General features: G+C 40.7%; 1 protein-coding gene across 2 annotated transcripts in view; it reads left to right on the top strand.

The window, feature by feature from the left end:
• SPON1 (spondin 1) overlaps nucleotides 1-22082 on the top strand; it is a 257617-nt gene that overhangs the window by 56478 nt on the left and 179057 nt on the right. For both annotated transcript variants that reach the window (XR_006208341.1, XM_042958428.1), the window contains exon 3: nucleotides 16289-16422. Coding sequence is in view for 1 of the 2 variants with exons in the window: in XM_042958428.1 (XP_042814362.1) it covers nucleotides 16289-16422 (134 nt within the window). In the remaining variant the exon portion in view is untranslated. The remainder of the gene's footprint in view (nucleotides 1-16288; nucleotides 16423-22082) is intronic.

The following is a 22082-nucleotide window of genomic DNA, read 5'->3' on the forward strand; positions in this document are numbered from 1 at the left end:
AAAAGGCTGATTTATTTCCTGGGCACTAGACTACATAGTATAATGTTCCCCAATTAGATGGTTCTATTTGTTTAAGCCTATTTATCAGAGTGATTTTCTAGCATTGAGTCAAAACTGACACAAGCCCCCCAAGTGGAAGACGAGGGGACAACGAGTTAGATCCAGTGGAATTAAGCACTAGCTTTGGGGTTCTGGGGGACGTGAGTCCAGGCTCCCCACTTCCTAGTCCCTGTTTCTGAATTCACAGGATTATTGGGATGATTATGTGGAGTAGTGGATATGAAGTGTTAGCAACAGCATAGAGCATGGACTCAATAAATGATGACATTATTGCTGTGACTGTGCATTCTGGGATGCCCTATATTTCCCATGTATCAATCACTTGCTAGGCTCTGGGCCCTAAGGATGCCATCAGGGCCCTTTCTCTGATTGTCTCTAAGGGAAGTCACAGTTATTGCGCACCTAACCCTTCTAGGCACCTGGGAGATCTTCCTTTATCAGCATGACCCAGCCATTTACAGAGAAGGACACTGAGGCACAGAGAGGTTAATTATTTTTTTCAAAGTCATTCAGTAACTAAGAAATCCAACCCAGGTTTGCCTTGTTTGAAAGCCCACGCATCGTACTCTCTACCACCCCCATGCTGTCTTTGAGGAGCCCAGGAGGCATATTTCACTTGGTTTGAAGGGGAAGTAAGTCTTCCTTCTCTTCCTGGTTCTTCTAAGGGAGATGGCTCTTCTCTTACTGAGGATTACTTACGCCTGCTAAATTACCAGTTCCCCCCAAGTCCATCTCTGTCTGTCTTAGCATCTCCAAAGTAGAAGGTGAAGTTCTTTTGTTTTTGTTTTTGTTTTTAAACCAAGGGCTATACTGTGGACAGATTGATCAGGCAACACACACACACACACACACACACACACACACACACACACACCCCAGCTCCACTGGAGCCTGCTCACTGTACTTGAAGCTCCCAAGCCAAGCTGGATTTAGGTTCAGGCCAGCTGGCTTGGTGCCAGGATCACAGTCTGTAAGAATCACTAAAACATCACTGGAAATGTAACGAGATGAGAGAAAATGATCTTTACCAGAACTGTCGAGAGCAAGCGTGACATGACAGCAATGATATTTATTATTATAAACAACACACCATGATTGTAATACACATAGTGATAGCATTGTGCCAGGAGCCTCTGTAACTATTTTACATACGTTAACTCATTTAAACCCTTCCAGCCCATTGAGGTTGGTACTATTATCAGCACCTGTTTTACAGATAAGAAGACTCCTTCCAGAAAGGTTAAGGAATTGGCCAGAGTCATACCACTAGTAAATAGGCTGTTGGATTCTCCCAGGCCCTTTACCATTGCCTCCTACTAGGTGTGCTTAAGTGACCAGAGATGGTGTCTAGGCTCCCTTCCAGGCTTCTTTGTTGCTAGGTGAGGTGTGCACATCCAGGGCCAAGACTTGAACTGCTCAGCGCAATAAAGAGAGAGTGAGAGTTGAGCTAGCAGTCTTCCAGCCTCCTCCTGCACAGTGCTCAGCCTCTCCTCCAAATGAATGTTGGGCAGATACTTAGAGAATATCATTTTGAAAGGAGGGCAGATTATCAGCTTGCACAGGGCACCCACGTGTCCTGGTCCAGCCCTGCTCCAAAGTCTGGCCCGCTGTGTTTGCTCTCAGTATGTGCAACAGCCCATATAGCATAGAGGATTAATCTGCTTTTCAGCAGGGAACACAATCCATTAGCTCTCAGGACTCAACCTCCACGGATCAGAGGCCACGTGCCCAGAACAAGGTGACAGAAGGGCCACCAACAATGCTCATGGTCACCTCTGCACTGCTCCTCCCCCAGGTTGTCACATGCTTCTCAGGTCTGGGAGGTAGAGTGCATGCCCCTGGCAAAGGGAAGATAGAGCAGAAAGGGTAAATGAAATGAATAAAATGAAAATAATCTGTTGAAAGAGATGCTAGTGTAGGAGAGGATACCAACAACTGGTGAGAGGATACAGATAGGCACTGAGAAGTGAAGGTCTTTGTACAGAAAGAGGGCAAGATTTGGACCCAAATCTTCACGACTAGAAGAGGGACTGTCAAAAGCTATCCTGGATGATGCAGCCAATGCAGACATTCAAATAATGTTTCTGATGTGTTAGAAAAACCTGTAAATATGTGGAGGCTCCTAGAACAAATGGAAAAAACAAGATACAACATTACACAAGCAATATGAACACGGCTATCTACACATTTCCAAATATAAAGAGAGAAAAGTCTAGAAGGAAACAAACCAAAATTACTGAGATAGTGGGGGACTTTTCTCCCCTTTACTTTTGTCTTTGTAAACTTTTCTAAAATAAATTTATCCTTTAGAGCAATAAAGGCAAAATCCTCATTTTAATTTTTAAAAATCCGTATTGAAAGCTCTTTCGTAAAGCAAAGCAGCTGTCTTTCTTTCCATGACTTGCACTAAAAAAATACACATGGGAAACTAGAAAGAGGTTATTTAATGACTGGGATTATTTTCTTTGGATTCTTGCTTAGATTTTACTTAAATGGTTCAAAATCCCTTCCTGGAAAGATCAAGCAATAATAACGTACATTAATTTCACTCCCAGAAAAATTAAAGATGTGAAATTTAGCCATAAGAGATGATCAGAATAGCCTAAAAATTGTAAGCAACAGAATGAAGTTTGTTAGGTTAAAGAGTGGGCTATCCATACTATGGGCTATTATGCAATCATAGAAAAATTGTATTGAGAGATACACTGAGTACAAAAGAAGGTAGTTCATGATGTGCTATTGAGTAAAAAAGCAGGTCACAAGACACTAGCTACCCCATTTTCTAGAATGGCATATATTCCTGTGCATATATGTATAATCTGAAAAGATACACATCAAAAGGTTAATAATGCTCTCTTGGGGGTAGTAGAATTATGAGTAATATCTGTTTCATAATGTTTTCTTCTCTATGTGTTCTAATTTTCCTACATTGAAGAAGTACCTCTTGCATAATAATAATGAAAAGTTTATTCCTGCTGCTCTTCACCAGGATCTTCTCCTTTGGTATTAATATAATTTGCTAGCGTAAGGTATTGGGGGAATACATCCCTTCAGCTACAATATACTGAGGGCTTGTTATAGGTATTGAATGCTTTGTGAATTTATTCTTTATGTCAACCAAGCAAGATGGGTTTTATTATCCTCATTTTTCAGATGAGGAAAACTGACTCATAAGGCCAAGTGGACTTGGCCAAAGTCATCCAACTGGAAAGTGGTGGAACCGAGATTTAATCCAGATCTATCTGACTCAAACATTCACGTGCTTTCCGTCTACCACACTACTTCACACAAATGCCCAGAGAAAAAATAAATGTTTATGAGATGATACCAAAGGACCTATCTTCCCTCATTCTCCACCATAACTGACCCTAAGTGTTAGTGTCACCTGCACTTTCTGATGCAACAATCCATATTTAGATGTACTACTGTCCTCTCCCTCAGACTCAGCTCACCCACTACCAAGATCAATAACGACTTGAGGACAGAAAGCTTAAGCAACCACTGTCCCAACTGAGGATTATCACATTACTATCCCCGAGAGGCATCCTTGGTTGTGATGCCCTGTACTGACTACTGGGCTCCTAAGTTGTTCCCTTACTTTCATCTCACATCCCCCCAACAGAAGTCCCTTCTTAAACCAAGGCCCTAGTTTCTAAACCTACCCTCTCCTGCCAGATGTGCCCCAAGACCATGCTCACGGGACCACTTTCCTGGTGTGGATGCCATTCCAAGTTCCTGTTCCAAATATCCAACTTCTCCTTGGTTCTCATGTAGGAACTGGAGCCCTGACCCTGACCACCAGCCCTGATCTCTGTCTGAAGCTCAGCTTCATGAAGATAAATGTCCAAGACGCCACCTACATGAACTTCTGGATAGTATTCTCTCAGATGTCCCACTGCCATGAGGTCCACCCACTTGTTAGAATGCTTGAGACTCCATCTGGGATCTTGACATTGTTTAGGTTATTCTCTTGAGGCTTATGTCTGCCATACCAGAAAGGGTGAGACAACCTATCCGGAGAGAATATAGATCAGAGTTGAGGAGGGGGATCAAGATTAGATTAAAAAAAATTTTTTTAACGTTTATTTATTTTTGAGACAGAGAGAGACAGAGCATGAACGGGGGAGGGTCAGAGAGAGAGGGAGACACAGAATCCAAAACAGACTCCAGGCCCTGAGCTGTCAGCACAGAGCCCGATGTGGGGCTCGAACTCACGGACCACAAGATCATGACCTAAGCCAAAGTCAGACACCCAACCGACCAAGCCACCCAGGCACCCCAAGATTAGATTTTTAAAAAGAAGTATTGTGTATTCAAGTCTGAAAAGAAAGTGATGTCATAAATAGGATGAGGAAAGAGTAGACACGCTAAGGGTAAAGGCAGGTCATGAGGCACCTTTCAAAATGGGTATGGCATGTGATTCAGGACTAAGAGTGTGATTAATGAAAAGTTTTGGAAACTTTTGCAGTCATGCTGATGACATAGCTTAGAAAGCTAGTATTGAAAAGTCTACTCGTGACCAGATGCCCAACGAGTTGCCTTAACTATAGGTTGCTGAGCATTCTGGAAATTAAACCTTGTCTCCCTGTTTGAACCTGGATTGCTGTACCTGACTCACTTGGCTGGATGAAGACCAGTCACAGGTCTCTTAAGCTCTCTCTTGAAGGGAGCCAAGCAGCCTTCTTTACCAGCAAATCTCTCCCAAGTGACTTTAAACTTAAACTTAGCGGCGTGCCTGGGTGGCTCAGTCAGTTAAGCGTCCGACTTTGGCTCAGGTCATGATCTCACAGCTTGTGAGTTCGAGCCCTGCATCGGGCTCTGTGTTGACAGCTCAGAGCCTGGGTCCTGGAGCCTGCTTCGGATTCTGTGTCTCCCTCTCTCTCTACCCCTCCCCCACTCATGCTCTGTCTCTCTGTCTCAAAAATAAATATTTTTAAACATTTTTTTAAATAAAACATCCTTATTTTAGAAAATTTAGAAATACGAAAGGCACAGAAAGGAAAGAAAAATCACCCATAATACTCCTTCCAGACACAACTGCCCATTGTAATATGTCTTAATTTTTTGGTCTCAGGTAGTCAGAAAAAAAAATCAGAGATTGAAATGAGTGGTGAAGGCTTTATTTAGTCATTTGGAGGATGGCTAACGTGGTGGCTTTACTCAGACCACATGGAGTGTGGAGATTCTGGGAGACAAGGTAAGACTAACCTGGACTTGGATAGATTAGTTAACCCATCTACATCACAGTTTCTTCAAGGGTAGCTTAAGGTTATCAGTTATTTTTAGTGGGGGGGGGGGATTGGAAACCATATATGTAAAGGCCTTGGCCAATATAGTACTCAAAAATGGTAGTTATTATTACAGTTAAGGCTATTAATAACCATCTAGAAAAACCAAGAGCAGGTTTTCATAGACCCAAGGCTTATTGGAAGAAGCTGATATTTTCTGAAAAGCAAACAACTTTGGGAGCATTCTCTGAATCGGAAGAAACAACCTTCTGTTCAATGCCTAATTACCATCTGGTAACTGAGGTTGTGGATAAACAACCATATTTACCTGAGGTGGCTTCAATGTCTTGGAAAACATTCTTTGTTTCAGTACTGGGCCAAGGGTCTTAGTCTTATCCCCCATTGGAATCTTTGCCAGAGGCGACTGGAAAGAGCACAGGCTTTGGCTTCAGACAGCGCTAGGTCAGAATGAATCATTCTGAGCTTCATTTCCTCATCTGTAAAATGGAAATAATTATTCCCATCAAGGATTCAATTATGTGACCATACTAAGTATCTGGCACATAGAAAATGTTAATTAAATATTAATTACTTTTGGCTTTTCTGATATAGTCACCTAAAATCATCCCAAAGTTTTTAAATGTTTAAAAGTTACAAAAGTTCTCTGTGACTGCCAGTAAAGGGGGTTTTAACCAGAATCCGGGTGCACAAGTCCAAGAAAGTCACATTGTTTAGAAATCCACCCTCACATCAACAAAGCTGCAAAAGGGAAACTAAGCAGCTTCTGAGAAAATATGAAGCAAAGCACCATTTACATTTACCAAGTACTTATGTGGGGAGTGGGGTATTTAGTTGTTATAGGCCGTATAGGCAGTATATGTGGTTCCGTGGGACTAAGCTTGACTAGAGAGAAACTTCTTACCTAACATAAGGGGATGGCACTATTAGGAGGGACTGTGGCACAGGGAAACAGCATAAACATTAGAGCCAGGTAGGGCTCAAACCCTGGCTCTACCACTGTTGGACTTGGACAGGTTAGTTAACCCATCACATCAGAGTTGTTTCTTCAAGGATAGGCTTAATAATGCATACCAGTTTTGATGGGGGGGGGGAGTGGGGTGGGAATGGAAACCATAGATGTAAAGGCCTTGGCCAATATAGTACTCAAAAATGGTAGCTATTATAATTATAATTATAATTATAATTATAATAATTATTATTATTATTATTATTATAGTTAAGGCTATTAATAACCATCTAGAAAAACAGTCCCAAGTCAGAAGGAAGTCCAAGGAGTTGTCTAAGAGAGCTAAGGCAGATATTATAGCCCAAACATAGAGCTGGGAATCTCACAACCAAAGGGAGGAGGCAGGTACACCTAGTTATGTATCAGGCTCTGTGCTATGTAGTGGGAAAGCAAGGAGAAAAAATACCAAAAGACATCATGCCGGCCCTCGTGTAGCTTACAGGTTATTAGAGAAGTAGCCATTAATCAAGCAAACAAATGCACGTAAAATTAAAAAATAAGGTGTCTAAAAGGAAAGAGATGTGTCCTGTGAGAACATATAAGGGAGGGAATTGCCACGTGGAGGAAGGCAGGGAAGTCTTTTCAATGAAAAAATAAGTGAGCTGAGATTAAGTAAAGGACGAAGGGGAAGGAAGAGACGAGAGAGGGAAAGAAGGAAGAAGAGGGGGAGATGGAGAGAGGGAAAGGACGGGAGGGAAAAGGAAATACGAATTTGTCGGGCTTTGGCAGGAGAAGACACAAGTCCAGTGTAGCCAAGTGCAGAAAACAAGGAGGGAGATAGCACGGTATGAGGCTAGAGAGGTAGGAAGGCAGAGATTCAAGTTTGTTAAGGATTTCCGTCTTGGTTCTAGAAGCAATGAAAAGCTTGATTCTAGAAGCAATGAAATTGTTCTAAGGAGGGGGACATTGTAATTGTATTTGTGTTTTTGAAAGATCACTTTGGCTTGCCATATAGAGAACAAATTGGAGAAAGGCAAGAGACAAGGTACAAAGGCTACTTAGAATAACAACTTTATATTAGTTCAGATTAAAAATGACATAGCTTAGTCTGGGGTAGTAGTAATGATGGTTGTAGGAATTCAGGAGATATTTGGAAGGTAAAATGGACAGCTGCTGGATGTGAAGGGGGAGGGAGGAAAGAACCCAGGTGGACATCCAGTGTTTCTGACTCGCAAAACTGAATTAGGGCCAGGCTAGACAGAGGATAGTTAAGTTAGTTGCTGACAAGGTGGATTTGAGGTGGTTTTAATCCAACAGGAAATGCAAATAGAAGATAGGAGGTCAGAGATACATGTCTGGAGACCAGAGGAATGACCAAGGCTGGAAAGATAAACTTGTGACTCATCCACACATAGGTAGTAATTAAAGCCATGAGTTGGATGAGATCACCTGCAGAGACAGAATAAAGTCAGAACTGGAGAGGGCTTAGGACTAGCCTTGAGCCATTTCAGATTCAAAGACCGGTAGAGGAGGATGAGCAGCCAAAGAAAGTGGAGGAGACAGGAAAGTGGAGGGGTTGGTAGGACAGGAAGGAGCTATGACACTAAAGCCAAGCAGAGAGAGAGTGCTTCAAGAAGAAAGACTACATAGTATTTACTGGATTAAGCACTGCAGAAGACACTGATGGTCTTAGCTAGAGCTGTCTGGGTACCGTGATGTTCCCCAAACTCCTGGGATTGGGCTGAGAATAAGTGGGAGGTGAAGTGAAGGCAGAAAGCCAAGCCAATGCCTTCAAGCATTTCGTGACAGAGAGAGAAAACACTGTAACTGGGGAGAAATGGAGGAGTAACTGAGGATTGCTTAATTTTTCAATGGGAAAGACTCAAATGTGCTTAATAGGCTAAAGGGAATGATTTCGTGGGGGCAAAAGTTGAATCTGGAGGGGCAAAATGTAATTGTTAGAGTCAGGTAGAAGTGATGGGAGCAAAGCAGAGATGTAGGCAAAGTAAGACTCCTCTATTATAAACAGCAAGAAGGAGGACAGGGTAGATGCAGCCGAGAAAATGAAGGACTTTACATCTGATGACTTCTGTTTTTTCCTGTAAAGTAAGAAGCAAGGTAAAACAATAAGAGTAAAGAGGAGAGATAAAGATCAGAGGTTTGGGGAGAGTGGAGGAGATTTGAGATCATCGTTGTCAAGAATGGGAAAGTAAAATGATAAATAGAAAGTATTTTACCAGAGTCTAATCTGCTGAGGTTTTATCAGATACACAGAGCAGTATAGCAGGACAGACTCAAGGCTAGGAGTCAATTAATATAGGAGACAATCAGTCTTATCACAGGGTGAGCAGTTTATCTTAGGTTAGGATTTCATCACATCAGGAAGATACAATGACAGAGAGGTAAGGAAGTTTTTAGAGTTTGTATATTATATATGTAAACATGAAGACTTACAAGAAAATAACACAGGGGCGCCTGGGTGGCTCCGTTGGTTGAGCATCTGACTCTTGGTTCCAGCTCAGGTAGTGATCTCACGGTTTCATGGGTTCAAGCCCCCCAGGACAACACAGAGTCTGCTCGGGACTGTCCCTCTGTCTCTCTGCCCCTTCCCCACTTGCACTCTCTCTGTCTCTCCAAAAATAAATGAATAAACTTAAAACAAAAAAGATAACACACTGTTGACAAAGACGAGCTAGGAAAGGGGACTTGCCCTTCTAGATTTTAAAATATATTACAGTGCTGTGGGCAAGGGGTGGGCAGGAGACCAAAATGGAAAGCCCAGAAACGTGTTTGGGAATGGTATAGGATTCGGTTGAATATATGCTCCATTTGCCTGGGAAAGTCTCAGTTTTGCCTGTTATTCCAGAACAATGGTTAGTAACACCCTCTTCATCCTTGTTTGGACAATAAACTACATTGTCATCCTATAGATGACAGAGGTGGCATCATAAAATCCCCTACAAAATGGGGGAAAGATGGATTAAGTAGTGTGAAAGTAATTCACGGTGTGGACTTCTGGTGTCCCATCCCACATGTAAGAAGCTTGGAAGTCACCACTCCATTCTAACAGCAAGTAAAGTCATCTGTAAGCTAAAGAAAGTCAAAGGTAAAGAAAAAATCCTGAAAGAAACCAGAGTGTGTGTGGGTGGGGGGGTGGGGGGAACACTTACCTATATAGGAATAAAGATAAAAATTATATCCAATTTCTCCTCAGAAACCATGCAAATATGAGGAGAGTGGAGTGAAATGCTTAATGTGTTGAAACAAAATACCAACTGAGAATTCTGTGCTCTCTGAAGTTATTCTTCAAATGTGAAGAGGAAATAAAGACTGTCAGGCAAATCAAAATTGAAGGAAGTTGTTGTCAGTAGACCTGTCTTGCAAGAAATGCTTTAGAAGTTATTTATAGAGAAGAAAAATAATATAATTCAGAAACTTGGATCTTCATAAAGAAGAGCATCAAAGAAGGAATAAGTGAAGGAATAAAATAGTTTTTATTTTTCGTTATTCTTTTTTTTTAATTTTTTTTAACGTTTATTTATTTTTGAGACAGAGAGAGACAGAGCATGAATGGGGGAGGGTCAGAGAGAGAGGGAGACACAGAATCTGAAACAGGCTCCAGGCTCTGAGCTGTCAGCACAGAGCCCGACATGGGGCTCGAACTCACGGACCATGAGATCATGACCTGAGCCGAAGTCGGATGCTTAACCGACCAAGCCACCCAGGCACACCTATTATTTGTTATTCTTAACTGAACTAACAGATAACAGTTTGTTCAAAATAATAATAGCAATAATACATTCAATTATGTATGTTTACATCTATATACATGACACATATAAGTGAAATGAATGACAACAGTGTAAGGGACCAGAGGAAGGAACTGGGAATCTTTGGTCATTATAAAGTGACTGTACTATCTGTAAAACAGTATGGTGTTATTTAAAAGTAGGCTCGAACTAGTTATAAATGTATACTATGAATTCTAGGACAACCACTATAAAAGCAAAAAAAAAAAAAAAAAAGGAAGTATAATTGATTTGCTAAGAAAGGAGAGAAAATAGAATCATATAAAATGTTCAATCAAAGCCAAAAATGACAGAAGTGTGAAAGGCAAAAATAAAAACAAAAAAGGGCAACAAATAGAAAATAAATGTGGCAAATATTAATCCAAATATATCAATAATCACCTTAAACATTAATAGTCTAAATATACCAACTAAAAGACAGATTGACAGAGAAGACCCTGATGTGTTGTCTATAAGAAATTCACTTTAAAAATAAAGACACATATAAATTAAAAGCAGAATGATAGAGAAAGGTACACAGTGCTAACACTAATCATAAGAAAGAAAGAGTAGCTGTATTGATATCAGACAGAGCAGACTTCAGAGCAAGGAATGTTATCAGGAATAAGAGGAACATTACATAATGATAAAGGGTTAAGTACTCCAAGATGACATAATAATCCTTAATATGTATGCACCTAACAACAGAGCATCAAAATATGTGATATGAAAACTGGTAGAGCTACAAGGAGAAATAGATGAATCCACTATCATAGTTGGAGACTTCAACACCCCTCTATTAGAAATGGACAGATCTACCAGTCAGAAAATCAGTAAGGACATAGTCAAACTCAACAGTACTATCAATAAAGTGGATATAATTGACATCTATAGACTACTTCATCTAACAATAGCAGATTACACATTCTTCTCAAGCTCACATGAAATATTCACCAAGATATACCACATTCTGGGCCATAAAACACACCTTAACAAATACAAAGAAATACAATGTCTGCTCCCAGACTACAATGAAATTAAGTTAGAAATCAATAACAGAAAGATAGCTGAAAAATCCCCATAAACAGCACATTTCTTTTTTTTTTTTTTTATAAATAGCACATTTCTAACCAACACATGAGTCAAGGAAGAAATTTCAAAAGAATTTTAAAAATATTTAAACTAAATGAAAATGAAAATACAATTTATCAAAATGTGTAGAATATAGCAAAAGCAATGCTTAAGGAAAATTTATAGCATTGAATGTATATATTAGAAAAGAAAGGGGCGCCTGGGTGGCTCAGTCGGTTAAGCTTCCAACTTCAGCTCAGGTCATGATCTCACAGTCTGTGAGTTCGAGCCCCACGTAGGGCCCTGTGCTGACAGCTCAGAGCCTGGAGCCTGCTTCGGATTCTGTGTCTCCCTCTCTCTTTGCCCCCTCCCTGCTCATGCTCATTCTCACTCTCAAAAATGAATAGATGTTAAAAAAAAATTAATGAAAAAAAATAAAGAAAAGAAAAAGGTCTAAGCAATAATCTCAGCTTCCACCTTAGGAAACTAGAAAAAGAAAGAAAATTGCATCCAAAGTAAGCAGAAGAGAAGTACTAAAAATGAGAGCGGAAATCAATGAAATTGAAAACAAGAAATCAATAGAGAAAACTAACAAAATCAAAAGATTGGCTCTTTGAAAAGATAAAAAAAAAAAAAAAGATGAACCGCTAGCCAAAATAAAAAAAAAAAAAGAAGAGAGAGAGAAAGAAAACAAAAATCACTAATATCAGAAATGAAAGACGTAACATTACAATAGATCCAATGGACACTAAAGGAATAATAAAGGGCTATTATGAACAACTCTATGCCCATAAATGTATAACCTACATGAAATGGACCAATTCCTTAACAGACACAATCTGTCAAAACTTACACAAGAAGAAATAGGCAATCTGAATAGACCTGTATCTATTGTATCTATTAAAGAACTGAATTACTAATTAATAACCTTCCAAAACAGAAAGCACCAGACCCAGATGGGCTCACTGGTGAATTCTACAAACATTGAATGATGAAATTATACCAACATTCTACTTTCTAACTCATTCTATGATGCCTGTGTTACCCTAACACCAAATCTAGACAAAAATTTGCAAAAAAAAAGAAAAAAAAACCCTGCAGACTCATATTTTTCATGAAGGTAGATGCAAAATTCCTCAACAAAAATGTTAACAAATCAAATTCAGCAATGTATAAAAATTACATATACCATAATCAAGTGGAATTTATCCCAGGTAATGCAAGGCTGGTTCAACATTTGACAATCAGTTAATGTAATCCGTCACTTTCAACAGACTGAAGAAGAAAAATCATGTGATTATTTCAATAGATGTGGAAAAAGCATTTGACAAAACCCAATACCCACTCATAATAAAAACCCTCAGTAAACTAGGAATAGAGAGGAATGTCCTCAACCTGACAAAAAGCATCTACAAACAAAACCTATACCTAATATCGTACTTACTGGTAAGAAACTTGAAGCTTTCTCAGTAAGATCAAGAACAAGGCAAGTATGTCCCCTCTCACCACTACTTTTCAACAGCATACTGGAAATTCTAGATAATGCAATAAGAGAAGAAAAGGAAATAAAAAGTTATACAGAATGGGAAAGAAGAAATAAAACTCTTTTTTTTCTCTGATGACCTGATAGTCTATGTAGGAAAATCTGAAAGAATCAACAAAAAACCTCGTGGAACTAATAAGCAATTATAACAAAAGATTAATGGTTGCCAGGGGTTGGAGGGAGGGGAGCATGAATAGGCAGAATACAGAGGATTTTTAGGGCAGTGAAACTATTCAGTATAATACTGTAATACTTCAATGATGAATACATGTCATTATACATTTTTCAAAACCCATAGAATATACAGCACCAAGAGTGAACCCTCATGTAAACTCTGGACTTTGAGTGCTGATGATGTGTCAGTGTAGGTTCATCAGTTATAACAAATGTACCACTCTGGTGTCAGTTATTGGTAATACAGAAAGTTGTTCATGTGTGAGGACAGGGAGTCTAGAGGAACTCTGGACTTCCTGCTCAATTTGGTTGGAAACCTAAAACTGCTCTTCAAAAATTAGGGTTAGGGGCGCCTGGGTGGCTCAGTCAGGTAAACGTCTGACTTCGGCTCAGGTCATGATCTCACGGTTTGTGAGTTCGAGCCCCGCATCAGGCTCTGTGCTCTCGGTTCAGAGCCTGGAGCCTGCTTGGGATTCTGTGTCTGCCCCTTGGGATTCTCTCTGCCCCTCCCCCTCCCCTGCTCACGCTCTGTCTCTCAAAAGATGAATAAATGTTAAAAAAAATTTTTTTTTAAATTAAGTTTAGGGACGCCTGGGAGACTCGGTTAAGCATCCGACTCTTAATTTTGGCTAGGGTCATGATCCCAGAGTCTTGGGATACAGCCCCACCTCGGGTCTACGCTAAGCATGGAGCCTGCTTGAGATTCTCTCTTTCTACCCTCTGCCCCTCTTCCCTGTTCGCTCTCTGACTCTCTCTCTAAAATAAATAAATAAATAAATAAATAAATAAACAAACAAACAAACAAACAAACGAACTAATTTTTTAAATTAGTTCATAGTGTGGAAAAAGTGGAGTTGGAGCCCTATTCCATTATATTAAAAAATAAAATCTAAATGCATTGAAAACCGAAACGCGAAAGGTAAAGTTATAAAGCCAATGGAAAAAAATATTGGAAAATATCTCTGTGGTCTCAGTTAGGCAAGACCGCAAAAGTGCAAGCCATAGAAGAAAAATTGGTAAATTTGACTAGATGCAAGTTATATCTATTAAATGAAAAATTCCAAAAGTAAGATTAACAGCTGGGTGACAGAAAGATATTTGTAAATGATTGGGGATTCATATGTAGAAAGTACTACAAATCAGCAAGAAAAAGACCGGAAAATCCACCAGCAAAAATTCTGATGAGGCAATTCACAGAAGGAGAAACCTGATAAATTTATGAAGAGCTGCTCAAAGTTGCTAGCATTAAATGAAAACAAGATACCACTTTACATCCATCAGATGAGAAACAATTAGCCCAATAATCCTACGTACTGGTGAGGATATAGGAAAACGGGAACACTTGTGACTAGCTAATACAATGAATGGTGTAGCCATTCTGTACAACGGTCTTGCAGTACTTAGTGAAATTAATATGTTTATATCCACAACCCAATAGCTTTGCAATCCCACTCCATGGTTTATATTGCTAAGAAACTCTCATGTGGGTTCCCAAGCAGAGCAGCGTGAAGGTCTTCATTGCAGCATGTTTGTGGAGGTAAAGATCTGGAAGTCAGCTGACTGCGCCTCACTGGGAAAATGGATAAGTAAAATGTGGTCTGTGCATGCAGTGGAATACTAGGCAGCAGTCAGAAGCAACAAATTACATTCACATATGGTAACAGTGGCATATGGGCATTCCCACTTTTTGAAAGTTCGCTTTCTACCACCCCGCTTTTACACAAGACCTACTCTAGTGTGTGTTTTCACCAACTGAGGGAGGTCCACAGACGGTTTTCACTTTCGTGAAAAATGGCAAGAAGTGAAAATAGCATACAGCATTTGTTGGGCAGTGAGCTGTTCGGAGGCAGTGCACCCCTGAGCAGCGAGAGTGGCCTGGCTAACCTCCTTCCCCCGGAACGGTGCTCAGCATCCCCACATCAAGCCCCACGGCTTTGAACTGTATCTGTGAGCATCTGTGTTTCCTCTTGATTTGTTGTGTGCATCTGTTAGCAAGATGTGTCTTAAGGTGTCAGAAGAGCCTTAGAGACGTTATTTTTGGAGTCTGGGAACGCTCAAAAAATTTTCCACATAAATTAATGGTAACCGCTTCTTTAGTTTACGCCATGTCAGCTTACAAACGGTTTCATAGGTATGCTGTACTTTCAGATAGTGGGGGACACCAATATCTTAAAAGTGTTAAGATTAAGTGGAAGAAACATTCAAATACAAAACAATTGTATGTAACTTCAAGTAAGTCACGTATGTATAAACACAAATAATACATATAGTATATTTTTATATTTATATATTGTATATTTTATTTATACATATATTTTATATACATTTATAAATATACACACAAACGGATATATACAAATAGAGGTAGGATAAAGAATGTAAAGATGAATAAAATAGGAGATTGCCTTTGCTTTGTCCAGTGATAAAAATATATGATGAACTAAGGAGCTTGAGTGACTTCGTTTTTTTTTTTTTTTGCCTGGTGTCCTAAAAGGAATATGAATTTTTAAAAGTAAAATAAGTACAATACGGATATTATCATCTTATTAAATTGTATTTGAAGATTAAATGAGTAATTCAGATAAAGCACTTAGCTGAGCATCTAGCACATACTAAACACTCCATAAATGTTATCGATTACTGTTATTAGCACTACTCATGACATAGCTCCTGCCAGTCGATTGGAGTTGGCACGAAAGACCAACTGAATTTAGATGATTTCCCCCAAGAGATCCCTCCAGGTCTAACAGTCTATAACAGTACTAGAGGGATAGGCAAGTCTCGGCAGCAGACCCAGAAGCAAGCAGGAGATATGCTGAGTCTTGGGGAATGCAAGTGGCTACCAGGTTTTTTTGCAGTGTCCAAGGAAACCTTGATGGTTAACTTGGGAGAACACCGATACAATGCACAAACTAGGAAAGTAGAGACCGCAAAGTAAATAGTGCCATGAAGCTTAGAGAGAGTTTAAGTACTTCGGTGTACTTCCTCCAAAGGGGTGTTTTCTTCTAGCATTTTGATTTCACCTTATGAAACCATAGCTGAATTGCAAATGTTAGCTATTCAGAGGGTGTTGGCTTTGGATTATTCCTTCCTCTTCTTCCTCCTCCCCACCACCCCCCCTCCCCCTCTTCCTCCTGCTTCCTTGAAGTGGGACCCAGCTTATCTTAGCGAACTAAGCAAGATCATCACCTAGTGGTCTGTTTCTCAAAGTGCTGACACGAGATCCTGGTCCCAGAGAGCAGGGAACATGTGCCAAATCCCTGCCCTCATGTTAATTCAACAAGCATTGACTGGGACTCTATGCCAGGCACTATTCTGGTGTCTGGGGATATAGAGCTGCTAACACAAAATGACAGGTTTAAAAATAAAATTAAGGAAGTGTCAACTCCAAAACTTAAGAGCCTTCCCGAAGTGACATTGCATTATAATGTGTTTATTTTCCACTGGTTTTCCACAGATCATAGATGAAGAAGAAACACAGTTTATGAGTAATTGCCCCGTCGCGGTCACCGAAAGCACCCCACGGAGGAGGACAAGGATCCAGGTGTTCTGGATTGCGCCACCAGCAGGAACAGGCTGCGTGATTCTAAAGTAAGTAAACGAGGGATGCTTGTCACACTTCACTCTCCTTCCCTATGGTCTATGGAAGACTTCAAGGTGTGACTGCAGAAAGAACAGTGGCTTTGCTGAGGCATCAGATGAGTTGCATCATCTCTCTGCCCTTAGTTATCTTAACTCTGAAATGGGGCCAAGGGCCATCACTGATGAAATGCTATAAACACAACCATTCAACTGAATCTCTATTTTTATCTAGTTCAATGATTCTCATGGCCGCTCTCCATCTTCTCGAGATATCGATACTAGGGTTGGTTAAGGAAAATTACAAACCAGATGAGCATAATCTTTGACTTCCTCCATCTGGAACTTAACACCTACTGTCCTTAAATTGTGGTAGGCTGACCTGAGACCCAACTGTAACCTCCTTGGCCTCTGGCCCTGCTTTATAATTTTGTCTTCTTCCTCCTTCCCTCAAAATTGTCCTCTTGGGCCACTTCCTCTCTGGTCTCCTGATCCTCCCTTTGGTGAGTTACGATGCATTTTAAGAGGCATTAACTTAACCAGCTGGTGGTTTTCCTTTGAAAGGTAACATTATCTCAAAACTGTGTCTCCAGAATGGTATGCCATAGAATGATGTTCAGGGAGATGTAAATAGGTGGGCAGGAAACCAATTTCTACAGTTAAATAAGTTTGGAAAATGCTTTATATAGATTCATTACATATATTAGCATATTTAAGGTTTTGCAAAGTCCTACTAAAACGATATCTGTTTAACTTTGGTTTCACCAGCGTTTCCCAAACTTATTTGACTCCTTTTTTTCTGAGACATATATTAACATTCACAAGTTGGGCAAATGCAGCCGTAACCTATTTTAAATAGATTTTAAAACTTTATAGAATGATCTTGAGAATTTTAGGATTTCAGGCAGGCAAATTGTCATAGGTAGACAGGGCTCCAATCCCAGCATCTAAGAAGCCATTTTCCCATGGAGGTAAGGGGCTAGGACCTCCCCAGTCGTCTTCCTCTTATTTGAGTCCTCCTAGGGCCTTATTTATGTATTTGGTTCATTTGTCTACACTTCTGGCAGGTGGACATTTCTACAGTCTTACAACTGTGGTTAATTCCAGCCCACCTCTGAGGAGTGGCTGGTAAGGAGGTGTTCCAACTAGACAGTCCAGCCCCTATGTCTCCTGGACTCAGCTGTGCCTGGTTTACGGAAGAAAGCCTACAGAGGTCTCTGGAAGCCTCTGTCCATTGCCCAGGCCCTGCCCTGTCTTTGTCTGGCTTCCCTTTGCTGCCATCTGTCTATATATCACTTGTGTCTTACTTTAATGCAAGCTGAACATTCTTACTCAGATTCCTTGAGACGTTTGTCTCTTGGCATTAATCTGTATCAGTGAATTTTTAAAAAAACACAATTAGCAGTAGAACTTTTCAAAATAAAACCTTATATACAAACCCCAGTATAGAACATGTCTCTAATATCTAGTTGGAATATGGGAGAAGGCCTGTGGAAATAAAGGCCACTGAAATGAGAACAAATTGGGGCTACTTATCCAGTACTCTCTATATAGTAAGGGAGTCAGCCACCATCACTAGCCTTTGGCAGGGATTCAGAGACTGGCAGAGGAAAGCTTTATAGGGGGGAAAAAAGGGCAGACTGCTGGTGTGTTCTGAATGGAGGGTAGGGTATTAACATGGGAAAGTTGGAAGCAGGCTAACTAAAAGCAGAACATCTTATGTGATTGGTTTGGAAAGCATGTTTGGCTTTCTCTGGTTGGTCCTGAGTTGGAAATAGAGGAGGCTGTGGGGGCAAAAATTAGAGGAGCTGGTGGTCATTGACAAGTACCAAATGTCACGACAGAGGTTGTGGTTTGGCTTCCCAGGCCGGTTGCTACAGAGGTTGGGGTTAGAGTTCTATTGTGTGGTCACATGTGACCTGACTTTTGTCCATGAGCACTTTCAGTGTCTCACTCTGGAGACTCGGTTCCCAGCATGGCTTTTTGGTTCCCACACTCTGGCCCATGGCTGCCCAGTTACTCTGCAGAGCCTGGGGCTCTGAAGAACATTGGAAAACATGAGATTTATGTGATGAGTCTTCCTGCTCTGAAAATCCTTATCCTTCTTGTCCTCCTGGCTCCGATCTCTGGTTTTCTTTGACTTCTTGTTCTCACAAACCAGAAGTGTTTCATCTTCCTGGCAGAAGCCAGAAAGGCATCTCTTGTTTACCCGTTAACAATGAACATATGTGAACATATGTTTATCCATTAACAGTGAACAAGTGTGGCTTGTTCAGTCGCTCGTTCTTTCAGCAAATGTAACTGAGCTTCTATTCGCCCACGCGTCCACGATAGATAGACAACTGAGGTATACTCTTGGCCCTTGAAGTTCTCATGGGCCAAATGGAAGAGAGAGAAAAGGTCAGCGAGTCCTTTCTATGTACCAGTAACTCGGCAGCACAGCTAGCACGTTTTATCAGATATAATCTTCAGAACAAACTACCCTCATTTGACAGAGGAAGTCCCAGCAAATGAGGGAAGTTTCTTGAGTCACATGTCCATTGCATTCCAAAGCCCCATGTTCTTCCTTTCTCTTGGTTTTTGTTTGTTTGTTTGTTTGTTTGTTTGTTTGAGAGGGTATCTGGAGCAGCAAATCAAAGATATCCCGCACAGATGGGAAATCAAAATCTACCTATGTTTCCCAAAATGACTAATTAGTTGTCCCACCTCCATTTATTGAATAGTTTGTCCTTTCCCCTAATTGTGTGAAATACTGCTTCATCAAATATAAATCTTTACACAGGTCCGTTCTGTTCTGCTGATCTTATCTATTTCTGCACAAAACCCACACCATTTTATAGCATAATTTTATGTTTTGATAGCAAGTCATTGCTCATTAATCTTCTAGTTCAAAACGTTCATGGCCATTCAAGCAGATTCATAATTCCAGACGAATCGGAGAATAAGTTTGTTTTAGTTCAATAAAACTTATATTGGGATTTTGAATGGTGTTGCATTGAATTAATAGTTTAGTGTGGGAAATGTCAGCATCCCTACAATATGTTTTCCCAGTCAGAAATATGGAATATCCCCTATTTATTCAGATCTTTTATATCCTTCAGTAAAGTACACTGATTTTTCTTCATTGAGATTCCATTTTTTTGTGTGGCTTTCTCCTCATAGGTAGTCTTGTTGCTTTTGCGAGTGGGCTCTTTTTTCCTGTGACACTTCCTAATCATTAATTGCCTGTGTTTAGGAGAGCCATTGATTCTTGTACCCTGAGTTTGGATTTGGACACTGTTGAACTCTCTCGATAGTTCTTATGGCTTGTTCTTTCATTCTTTTGGGAAATAATGAATGAGTATACCTTGTATTTCCTTTTCATGTTTTAGTTTATTATCTATCACCTCTATTAGACTACTAAATAGTGCTGTTCATGCTTATTCCTGCCTTTAATGGGGATACTATTATATTTTACTTTTAAGTATGACACGAAGTACAGGCTCCAAATTGATGCTTTAATCAAGTTGAGGACTCTATCTCGCTGAGAAAGTTTCCTTCTCTTTCATGTAGGAGGCAGCATTTGGGAAACTGGCCACCCAGAGTATACTAGGATTGAGAAGGACTCAGGTTATCAACAATGATCCTGACTTCCAAGATATTTTCACTCTAGTTGTGGTATAAAAAAATACATATGCAAAGGTTAGCAAGCCCCAGACAAACATGAACTGTGGACAGTAAAATGTGGTTAGAAAGAAGATGAGTGAGGAATGGAATAAGGGGAGCACCAGAGTTTCCAGGAAGGGTTAGTTTCTATCTTAAAGGCTAGAGTAGGCTTTGGATAAATGCACAAGGCTATTCCGGCCCAAGGGGTGGCCCTGGTGAAATTGAGGGGAGAATCTGGAGGTGAGCATAAACACGGCAGCCCGAGAGACAGACCCAGTGAGATTAGAAGGTCTTCGGGGGCCAATATCCATTGCTGAATCACGGAGGTCTTCCAGTGTCAAGATAAAGAGATTGAATTTGATTCAAGAGGAACAAGGGAGCCATTAGTGGGTATTAAATGGTGGACTGACAGGCTGGGGGGAAAGTTCATTAAAGAGTTAGTAAGGACATTTAAGTCTGGCAGCAAAGCTCAGGGCAGATGAAAGGGGAGATTCTGACTTGGTTGCAGAACGCTTGCTTGCAAAAGGAACATTTGTGTTGCAGCGTTTGGTTAATATTCCTGGTAGAATAAGCTGCAGAGTTTGCTAAATGTCTGTAGATGACAGCTCGGAAGTCTGCTTGGTTACTAGTGTTCCTTTGCCCAGGAGGGCAGGAAGGGAAGCACACAGCAATTATGACTTTCCTTTTGGCACAAACCTGACACCATTTCCATTTTCCATTTGGATGCAAAGATTTGAGCATTTCTAAATTACAGGCTTTCCAGGCAGACCTCCTTATAGCCTTCTCCCTACAAACGAATGACCCAGCACTTAAAGTTGCCCTGGCAGGCCATCATGCTGCTGGGATGCTGTAAACATTATAGCGAAGGAGCAACTGATTGAAAGAAAAGGCCCCCTGTGAACAGAACAGATGTGTACAGACCCCACTAGAGGGAAATCTTGTCCCCTTAAATCTGACGAAAATTTTGTCCCCTGAAGTGATCCTCTCTTTTCGTATGTTTGTAACCTTTATTACATGCATTTATAATTGGATTTCTGACACCCATTCATAACTTTTGGGGAGGGTCCGAGATGTGGGTCCTCTTGCTCCTGGGGAGATGGTTACTTGATGAGCCATTTGGGGAATTCAGCCTTTTGAAACAATGCAGGTAGTTAGTACTCAATAGGCAAGAGCCAAGCCCTGTTCTAGGTGCGTTACAAATACGTATGTAGTCCTCACAGCCACCCTATGGACCAGATACTACCAGAGGAAGCCGACGCACAGGAGAGAGTAAATAACTTGCCCACCGTCACAGGGTACGTGACAGAGCTGGGATTTAAACAGAAGATCTGGGCTCCGGAGTCTGTGATCAGAACTCTACCCTCTAAGATTGGTGCTACTGGATCAAGTTCATCTCCAAAACCATTAGTTGCCAAATCTGCCTCTTCTGCCTACCGTGTGCTTCATATTCATTGCCTTATTCACAGACTCTTCTCACCACAGTATTACAGGAACCACCTAATTGCTCACTATGGTTCCTTGCCCTCCCTCCGCTCTTTCCTCTGGGATAAGTCTTGCTGTCCTCGTATACAGCTGAGTCATATCACGTACCTACCAAAGCTGAACGGGGCTCTCTATCACCTACAAGATAAAGTCCAGAATTTTAATCCGAGCATTTAAGTCTCCCCATGTCCTTTACCAGAGTCCCTGACCAGCCTCTTCCTGCACTTCCATGAACCCCGTGCTCCAGCCATTCCCGTCTGCCCATTCTCTTGGTGACATTTATTGAGCACCTCCTGTGTGTAGGCTCGAAGGACTCAGAGGCCGTCTTTGAGCAGGTCGCAGTCCTAGGAGTGAAACACAAAACAAATCAGGTTCACAATCTTTAATCTGCAGTTTTGAAAGCCAAAAATCTCTAAACTCCCAAAGAGTTTTTTTTTTAACTCCCTTTAGGGCCCGAACCTGTCCTGAACTGACTTGAAGTTGTTTATAGTCTTTTAGTGTAAATATCACTGAGTTGGATATCCAGACCCTGATAGGAATGTTAC

Source organism: Panthera tigris, chromosome D1, assembly GCF_018350195.1.
Source record: "Panthera tigris isolate Pti1 chromosome D1, P.tigris_Pti1_mat1.1, whole genome shotgun sequence".
NCBI lineage: Eukaryota > Metazoa > Chordata > Mammalia > Carnivora > Felidae > Panthera > Panthera tigris.